The sequence below is a fragment of the Myxocyprinus asiaticus genome, chromosome 42, assembly GCF_019703515.2.
Source record: "Myxocyprinus asiaticus isolate MX2 ecotype Aquarium Trade chromosome 42, UBuf_Myxa_2, whole genome shotgun sequence".
Classification (NCBI taxonomy): Eukaryota; Metazoa; Chordata; class Actinopteri; order Cypriniformes; family Catostomidae; genus Myxocyprinus; species Myxocyprinus asiaticus.
Genome location: NC_059385.1, coordinates 6832359 through 6842054, shown reverse-complemented (window position 1 = coordinate 6842054; position 9696 = coordinate 6832359). Strand labels below are relative to the sequence as shown.

The following is a 9696-nucleotide window of genomic DNA, read 5'->3' as shown; positions in this document are numbered from 1 at the left end:
GTGTGTGTGTGTGTGTGTCGTTCCTGTTGGAGGCTCTGGCGCTCCATCCAAACATGGTGAAATGCTCTTATTTCCTCCTCGACCCACAAAACCCTGGTGCCATTTGTTTACTTTAGATTTTTAGACACTTGTAATGGCCAAACATACCTGAAATTACGCAAATGTGCAATGAGGTAAATCTGGAGTGCTTTTTAGCGCGTTCAACACACGTTAGCGACGCGCACTAACCGAACCGAACCAAACCCCGAGCACAGCTGCCGGTGTTCTTGTCTGTTGAGCACAACCTCTCTAAAACCAATGTAACACCACGCTGCACTTACGCACTACGCAGCTGATTGCGTAATCAGTTAATGGCTGAACAGATAGCTGTTGAATGACTGGTCTCAGAATAATTTGAAATGCACCAGATTTTCATCCTACCTCAACAAAGTCTCCGAAGGCAGCATGTTCCAGCTTTCTGATGCGAGCCTTGTATCAATCAAAGCGATATATGTGAAACATACTCGTAAACATCTTTGGCTCCGTATGTCGGTGCGTGCTCGAAACTGAAAAGTTATTAATCCGTGGCGAATTTCTGAAGAGAGCTCGATTAGTCAAGTGGGGTGAAAATAGACTCAAAAGCACCTGTGATTTGACCTATCATCTTTAGACAGCCTATTATAAAAATGAGCAACAATTTGCAACTTTAGCTGGCTGATAATTTCTGTTTGCTAGCTCACTAATATCGCTGACGATTATGCTGAATTAACCATGATAGGCAGAAATCGTGATCGCGATTAAAATACGATTAATTGTGCAGCCCTACGACCCAGTGCCGACAATCGGTATTGGCGATGATTAAAATCACAAAATTAGGTGCATCAGGAGAAATACTCTGCAGGCGGTGGACTGGTCTGCATAAAATGTCCGATGCATTGTTCAAATTAGCCTTTGGGTGAATATAAACAACCGTAATAAACTTTCTTGGAAACTCCTGAGGCAAATAAAAAGGTAGAAGAGAAACTGACATCAACTTGATATCAGGACTGCACACAGTTTTGCACCAGCGTTCATTCACTTAAATAATTGCCTCATTAAACACCACTAATAAAACCAACATATCTGATAATTATGGCAAATGCCTTTATTTAGCATTTTCAGGGTCATATACCTGAGTAACAACACTTTTGATTTGTCAGTTTTTACAGCCTCAAGCAAACAAAAGAACGAAACCAGTGCATACTAATGATGCCATCACAAACACAATGTCAGCAGGAACAGCTGTGACTCAGCGTTATTAAAATCAAGTTCTTCCTGAAATTAACTCTAGTGGAATGACACATTCTGGACAATGTGCAAGGGAAAATAAATGTGTCTTGCATCTGAGGGGAATTCAGTGGCTGCAGTTGAGTCAAATTAAATACAAGTTATTTAAGTGAAAAGTACACAACACTTAACAAATCATTTGAAACTTGCTCCAGCGAGGAAATAAATGAATTCCTGACAAAAGGCGCTAATATTAAGACCTATAATTCACAATAAATTGGCACTGCAAAATAAAATGCAACAATTAAGACAGAATCAAGTGTATTTTTAAATAAGATGACGAATAATTTGCAAAAACCTTCAGTACTACAACAGAATGTTCTTTTTGGATAGTCCAAACGAAGAGAAATAAATATAAATCAATGAAACTAAAAAAAAACAACATTTTTTAAAATAAAATTAAAGGGACAGTTCACCAAAAAATAAATCATCATAATTTACTCACAAACCTGTATGACCTCTTTTCCGATTCAATGGAACCCAAAAGGTGAATTTTTGAAGGATCTCCTGGATGCGCCTTTCCATAATGAAAATGAATGGAGACTAGGCTGTCAAAAACGTACCCTAAAAGTGGCCCATTCAATAGATTGGTATGACAAATGAACCAATGGCACAGCTATCGTATGGCTTCAGAAGCTCACGTGCCATGTAGAACACTTTAATAACCGTGTTATGGTACTTTTTTTGTCATCTTGGAGTTTGACAGCTCCAGTTCCCATTTACTTGCGTTATATGGAAAAGAGAGGCCAGGATACTATAAAATGTTTTAGCTTTTGTGTTTTACTAAAGAAAGTTATATGGGTTTGGAACAACTTGAGGGCAATTTCCATTTTTGTGTGAACTATTCCTCTACAACATCAAGTTTAGCTTAATGTTAAACCAGGAATGACGTATCCTAATGTAAACAATACAACCTTTGTTCACAGTGTGAACCCATTACGCCTCCTCCAGCTCTTTTTGAGCTGTCAAATACATTTTGATCTCATCCTGAGATCGAATGTATGATTCAATTTCACTGTCTGATATTTCCTCATCTCCAGTCACTTCCAACTGAGGAGTGTCCACTCGCTGCCTTTTGCGACTCTTCACGCAGGGAGGTAAAAACAAGTGCCTTTTACCCCAATGGGTTGGTGGTAGTTCACAATCGGAGGTCTCTTTATCAGCGACAGACTCACAATCATCAGAGCTCACCTGCTTGAGATACGTAACTTCTGATTCAAGAGCCTTTGAGGAAGGTGAATCAGGATGATTTGAATTAGTTGGGTTGTTACCTGATAGGTCATTATCATGGTCTCCTGTTTGTGTTTCTGGGAGTTCATTTTTCAATTGCTCTTCATATTTTCGAACGGCTCTCATGAGCAATGCCCTGCGGTTCTTTAGGATGTCATCCACTAGTGTGGCCACCATGCTGGGCTCCACTTTTCGCCCTCTTAGCCATGGCAGCTCCTGACCCAGTTTACACAACACCCCCTTTAGCTCATTTATCCGCTTCAGGATGGTCTCTCTGCTTTTTCGCCATGACTGTTCAGGTGCCTTCCCAATCTGGCAGAATGCACTAAAAGAGTATTTCATGCGGGCCTAAAAAAGAAGACACAAGATTTACATTTCCTGTAAAGCAGCAAAAGATTTGTGCTACAAGTTTAGGTAAGCTTATGTTTGAGGCTTCAGCTCTGCATAAATTATATGCTGCAAAAGAGACAATTTGCATTTATCAGAACACTCAGCAAGTGTCCTCTTCTGCGGCTAGGCATGAGAATTAACTCGTAATTTGAAGCGTAAATATGGCTATAGCAGGTTAAATAGATGCAAGGAAAAAGACCAATCACAATTCAGTATGCAAATATTATATGAACATCATCACGGTTGGTTATGCTGCCTTCACGTTGTGTTGGTTAAATCGTAATTACAACATAACTCACGGATTCTACTATGAGTGCTTCACATTATTAAATGTGATGCTTCTATGGCAACATTTATGATGGCAAATGGATCCATATGTGGCTTTGTTGTTGATGGCAGCGAGATACTTTATTACTACATTAATTCACCTCTATTTACTTCAGCAAAATTTCAAAGAACAAGAAAGTAGAGGTTGACCGATATATACGTTTTAATCTGTTATCTGCAATAAAATTAAAATCTGGTAAAAATATAGGCTTGATTTGGTAAATATTTACATACAGAGCATAGTAACAGAGCCTAGACAGTCACAATCACTGTTGGACTAATTCATTATTATTAATACGAAAAGTTATAAAAAAAGACATGACAATAGACAACCCATCGCTCATGATCTACTATTGATGAATTACTGCTTATACAGTATTTTTTTAACCCATAAGAAAATGTTCACTTTACAGTGATTTTATTGTAATACATTGAAGATCATTCAAAATAAGAGTCCCCAGTGTATTTCTGGCATGTTTATAATTAAAAGTCTCACGTAATGCACCAAATCTTAATTTTCCTGATTATGATTGGGATTTTAGTTGCATAATGAACACGCATCTGGGATTTTACTCATTCTGGACTCTTGCAGCCTCTATGTCTGTGCCTGTCACTGTAAGGAAAGACTCAGAATTTTTTTTTTAACAATCGAATAAAAACGATCACCGTTTTAAACCACCTTAGTTATCGTATTGGCAAATTCCACTATTGTTCGACCTTTAAATAAAAGCGCTCCACCAAACATTGGCTACAATAAATTTATATATCAATGAGAAGTACGTAGAGGTAGCCAAATAACTAGCTTTATTACACGGCACTCTGGAATACTCGATTCTGATTGGTCAATGGCGCCATCTAGCGGTCTGATATCTCTGAGTAATAACCGCACATCCGGGTATTGCGAGTCATCTTTCCTGCTTCTTGGATCACTGTGCGATCTCTACAACTAAGCTTACAAAATAATTTCAATTCAAATCAATGTTTCATGTCCATTTATTTATTTATTTGGCAAGTAGTCTAGAAATAAAATGCATAATGAAGGGTCACATGGTCATTATTTACGAAATTAACACCAACAGAACTCCAGAGGTGGATTTCAGCTGTTAAGCGATTTATTACTTCTCACATAATTACATAATTTTAATGCAATTCACTATTTAATGTCCATTAATTTAATTATTTTGTTAGTAGCCGTGTATTAAGTGGGATAATGTACAGCAAGCCAGTTGTTATCGCAAAATAAACCCCTCCAGGGTGACACAAGACCCCTTTGTTTCACGTTGGGGTCCTGATCAACCTGTCTGGGTTTATTTAGTGATAACAACCGGCTGACTGTATATTATCCCTTACATAACTGTTCAAGCTGCAGTTTTGGTTGTTTATATATAACGTCACAATATTAGAGAATGGTGAGACGTGAATGGCTTTAACAAGTTGGAAACTTGGTGGATTGCATAACTCCGAAATGTATTGAACGCAGTATTAGATTTTGGATGGCAAACATTCCAACACTACTAGTCAATAGGAGATTTTCAAACATTAATTTTAAATATTTAAAAAAATTCATACTTTATTAACTTTATACTAATGCAAACATAAGTGTAAACATTACACTTTAAAGCTTGCACACTATGCACATTTCATGGTCCAGTGCATAAATTACATCATGTTCTTCGACCACAAATATCTCAGCTTCAGTGTCAACCATTGACTGACACATTCTCAAAATTTAACCGAAAATTATTATGTCAGCAGTGGTCATGTCACTCACCGTAGGGTTTAGAGACTGCCAGGCCACATAGACTGATGCCATGAAGAGGGGCAAAGGCTGACGGCCCGTCACTATCCAGGCATCTGCAGCTAGTTCAATCAGAGCAGATGTTCTGTCCACTAGCCGCTGTGGGGTTTCAGACAAAACCTCATCCACCTGTTCAGGACGCAGCTTGAACCTACAAAATCCAAGCAAGTCAAGTTTAAAAACATAAACTAAAGCTTTGTTCAGACAGGTAGCAAATACAAAGATTTTTTGGCATATCCGACTCAAAACAGTCTCGTTTCTTAGGAGTCTTAACAGTAGTACATCAAAATAAACACATTTACATTTACAAAAATTGGATTTGTGTACAGTGAGAGAAAAGCCCATGATATCTTGTAAATTGTGATATGGTCATACATACTCATAGCAGAAGCTTTCCAGCAAGTCTGTGATGCCTTTGGTTGTATTCTCAATATTCAGACTCTTTGTAAGTTCTTGATAGACTGCGCCCATTAAAGGAGTGTCTGCCCCTAGCAGGTATCCAATGGTTCCCATAGAAACAGGCCAGTTGCTCTGCCTACAGACGGACAGTATGCAACAACCTCCCAAGACCTCCTTCTTGGTTAAGGTCACATGGAGGAAGTTTGGGTGGTTGTAAGCCCGCTCAAAGAGACACACTACCTCCGATTCCATATCACTGGTTAATCTGAGAATACGGCAGAGGGCACGCACTCGAGAGAAGCCTGGAAAGAGAAAAAGGAGAACAAGCAAACTGCAGTTAAATCTAAGGACAATCTAGAATCTACACTAGGAGGTTTATTCAATAAAGGAGCGTTCTGTGTTTAATACAAGACAAATGAAGCAAAAATCCTGTTTAAAGTAATGCACGTACAATGGAAGTCTATGGGACAAGGCAGTGCAGTTACAGGAATAGTTCCATGGAACACAAACTGAAATGTGTTTATTAACTTTCAATGCAATGTCAGCAACAAGGCTATTCTGGCAAGCGCAGAGTAAACAATAAATATATACAATACAGCTATACAAGCTATACAAGACATTTGAGATTAATACTATTCTAAAGACAAAAATTCTAAAATACGTTCAGGTGATACCTTTCTAAATATTCCCATTAAGTATGTCTCTGAATAAAATCGCTGTCTGATAGTTTCAAAGGCGTTACAGTTCAGTAGGATGTGTTTGATAGTCAAAGGGGTTTGACAGGGAAGGCATAATTGAGGATCTTCTAAAACCCGTACGTGAGTCTAGAATGACCCAGATGGCACCTAGTGAACACGACTTGATCATGCCTAGACTTGAAGTTTGAAGAGAATCTTCTTCTTATACTGGGGTTTATTTCATATACTGTAGCTTATTATTGTTGCATTCATCCCATTCCGCCTGCCACTTGTTAGAGATATGTGCATATTAATGAACTAACGTTGGAGGATGGCATTTGACATTCAGAGATTCTCATTGCCAGCCAGACCAATATGTCCCAGGACCCAACAGAAGAGGATACTGGAGTTTTTCTTCTGTAGGAGCACTACTTTGGTTAAAATGTTTCAAACTGAGATATTTTACTGGAGATATGATGTCTATTTGTCCATACAATGCAAGTGAATGGTGACCACATTTCAAGCTCCGAAAAAAGGACATAAAGGCAGCATAAAAGTAATCTTTATGACTCCAGTGGTTTCATCTATGCCTTCTGAAGCAATCCAACCACTTTTGGATGAGAACTGACCAAAATGAAACTTTTTTTCACTATAAATCTTAACATCAACAGTCTCCTTGGCGATCATGATTTCAAGCTTGATTACACTTCCTAGCACTCTGCACATGCGTCAAGCACTAGGAAGTGCAATCAAGCTTGAAATCATGATTGTGTCTGAGACAGTGAAAAAGGAGTTACACTGTGGTCTGTTCTCACCCAAATTGGATTGGATCGCTCCTGAAGACGTGGATTAAACCACTGGAGTCATACAGATTACTTTTATGCTACCTTCATGTGCTTTTTGGAGCTTGAAAATTTGGTCCCCATTCACTTGCATTGTATGGACAAACAGACATAATTTCTCCAGTAAAATATCTTTGTTTTTGTTCCGTGGAAGAAAGTAAGTCATACAAGTTTGAGACGACATAAGGGTGAGTAAATGATTTTTATGGGAATTATTATGCCTTTAACATAAGACAAGTGCGCTAAAATCAGTTCATTTTAAATTCATTAATTGTCATGACCATGTAAAGCAAGTAATCCTAACATTCACATGATCTGCATAAGGATACCAGAAAAAGACTAGAGAAAGATCCATGCACAAAAATGACATATGCAATGTATAACCTGAAGTTCATCCCCATAGAAAAATTGTCTGCTCATGATTTAGACAACTTTACAGTTTAAATAACACATTTTTGTCCATAAAAAAATAGTAGAAGTGCTTCAACAAAAATATGAGCAGCATATTTTTTGCTGTTAAATCCTTCGGAATGCCTCGCCGCTTAAAGTTCATAACTATAAATGCAATTTTAATGTGGTAATTGACCATGTGGTCGATGGTGTCGTCGACAGACCTCAGCTTGTTTTGAACCCGAAACATTCCTTAAAGAAGTGTTGAGCAGGTTGCGTTCGATCTTGAGTTGTTGGCCTTACCTGCGATTAGATTCCTGCATGGTTTCTTGATCGCCTCTGTGGAAGTGTGATAGGGCACAGCTGAACAGAGAAAAAAAACATGTCAACCGAACAGTTTCCAAACAGAGTGCAAAAGGATCAGTTCAAAGTGAAATGTCCAGTGTTGGGTTACCTCTGCTCTGGGTCTCATCGCTCAGTGTGGTGGTCAGATGTCCCTCTGCGACCACAGACCCACAGTCTTCACACACCAACTGCCTCTGAGAGTACAGATCATCCTCCACGACATTGGACGAGCCACACTCCGGACAATTACTTGGCATGCCTATAAACCCTTTTCAGACAATAGTCGATCATCAGACCCTTACAACTCAACATCTGATGAATCTGATGAATACTAAGGCAATGTATAATATGTATCATAAGAAATGTATAACAAAACAAGACATGGTCCAAATTAGACAGGACAAAAAAACCTTTACGTTTAAAGCATTCAGTAGAGACTCTTATCCAGAGATTTAGTTTATGAATTAAAGACTGTCAACGATCAAATACATCAAATACAGGTATCGATACAAATAAAGATTTTACTATAAAAATGAGCTGATTATGCAGGCTTACTGGTGGCGGTTGCCCTTAAGTGGTCGTCGAAAAATAATGAAAATTGTCAAAATTAAAATGCGTTATTTTTAGATTGCACAAACAGCAGAAGGCTGCGAGATGCGTACGTTTGTTTATAAGCCGGACGCGCTTCCTGATGACGTAATTAGTCCGGGTGGATACAAAGTAGTGGGTAGAAGTTCCTACCGTAAAATAAAAAAATAATAACTTTTGGGTGAAGGAATAGTTCACCCAAAAATGTAATTTCTCTCATCATTTACTCACCCTTATGCTATCCCAGATGTGAATTACTTCCTTTCTTCTGCAGAAAACAAACAAAGATTTTTTTTTTTAACAATTCCTCAAATCTAAACAATGCAAGCTAATGGTGACCAAAACATTGAAACGCCAAAAGGCATCATAAAGTTAATCCACGTCTCTAGTGGTAATCGGTACTGAATGAGAACAGACTAAAATATAACTCTTTGCAAGATCATTTCAATTCGATTATATTTCCTACTGCTTGATGCATGCCTAGTGCACTAGATGGTGCTACAAAGTGTAATCAAGCTTGAAATCATGATCGCCAAGAAGACTGCTGAAATCAAGATTTATAGTGAAAATATGTCCCAAAACACAGCTACCATCTTAAGATGGATTTCCCAGCAGGGAAGATTTATTGAGGAAAAGGAGTTATATTTTGGTCTGTTCTCACCAAAAAACTGATTGGATTTCTTCTGAAGACATGGATTAAAACACTGGAGTTATGGATTACCATTATGATGTTGGGATGGCATGAGGGTGAGTAAATAGTGAGAGAATTATTATTTTGGGTGAACTATTTAAATAACAAGAAACAGTAAATAAAAAGCACATTCTTCTATAAATTTAATGATTGTGATTATTGGCCTGGCTTAATGTTAGAACTAAAGTAAAATATTTTATTAGTCTGTACTATTTTTATTCATGGAAACAACCTTAACATTAAATACAGTTGGTTCCTAGGATAGGGTTGCCTTGCCACCCATCCAGGATTTTCCAGGTTCATCCTGGTTTTTGGCTGTCTGTCCTGGAAAAATTTAATTCCATTCCAGGACAGAAAATGTCCTGGAATTTCAATATTTTAACACATATGAACCTTTGTTTATAAGCAAACTATGCATGGGGGAGAATCATAAACCCATTCTCATATGAATCTTAAGAAAGTCCGCTTAAGAGAACTAGTTTGTTCAGATATTGAGTTTTTTCACTTTTGAACTCAGGAGCTAGGGTATTGTGTAAACTGATGACAGAATGATATGAATTCAAATGATAAACCTCTCACACTATAATTTATCATATATAAAATACACTTCCATTATCAGGCTAAAATTGACCTAAATCGTCATATTAGCCACCAATGTCACCATAAATGCAGCAGACTGCCCATTATTATAGTATCTTACATCCACCAAGTACT

General features: G+C 37.8%; 1 protein-coding gene across 1 annotated transcript; it reads right to left on the bottom strand.

Moving 5' to 3' along the window:
- Positions 1 to 1100: 1100 nt before the first annotated feature.
- Positions 1101 to 8803, bottom strand: brf2 (BRF2 RNA polymerase III transcription initiation factor subunit). The gene is made up of 6 exons (XM_051683591.1): positions 8259 to 8803; positions 7813 to 7971; positions 7662 to 7721; positions 5430 to 5751; positions 5024 to 5201; positions 1101 to 2883 (listed from the first exon to the last, which is right to left on the bottom strand). The coding sequence occupies exons 2-6, from the start codon at positions 7958 to 7960 to the stop codon at positions 2242 to 2244; spliced, it is 1350 nt and encodes a 449-aa protein (XP_051539551.1). The 5' UTR covers positions 7961 to 7971; positions 8259 to 8803; the 3' UTR covers positions 1101 to 2241.
- Between the last annotated feature and the right edge of the window lie 893 nt (positions 8804 to 9696).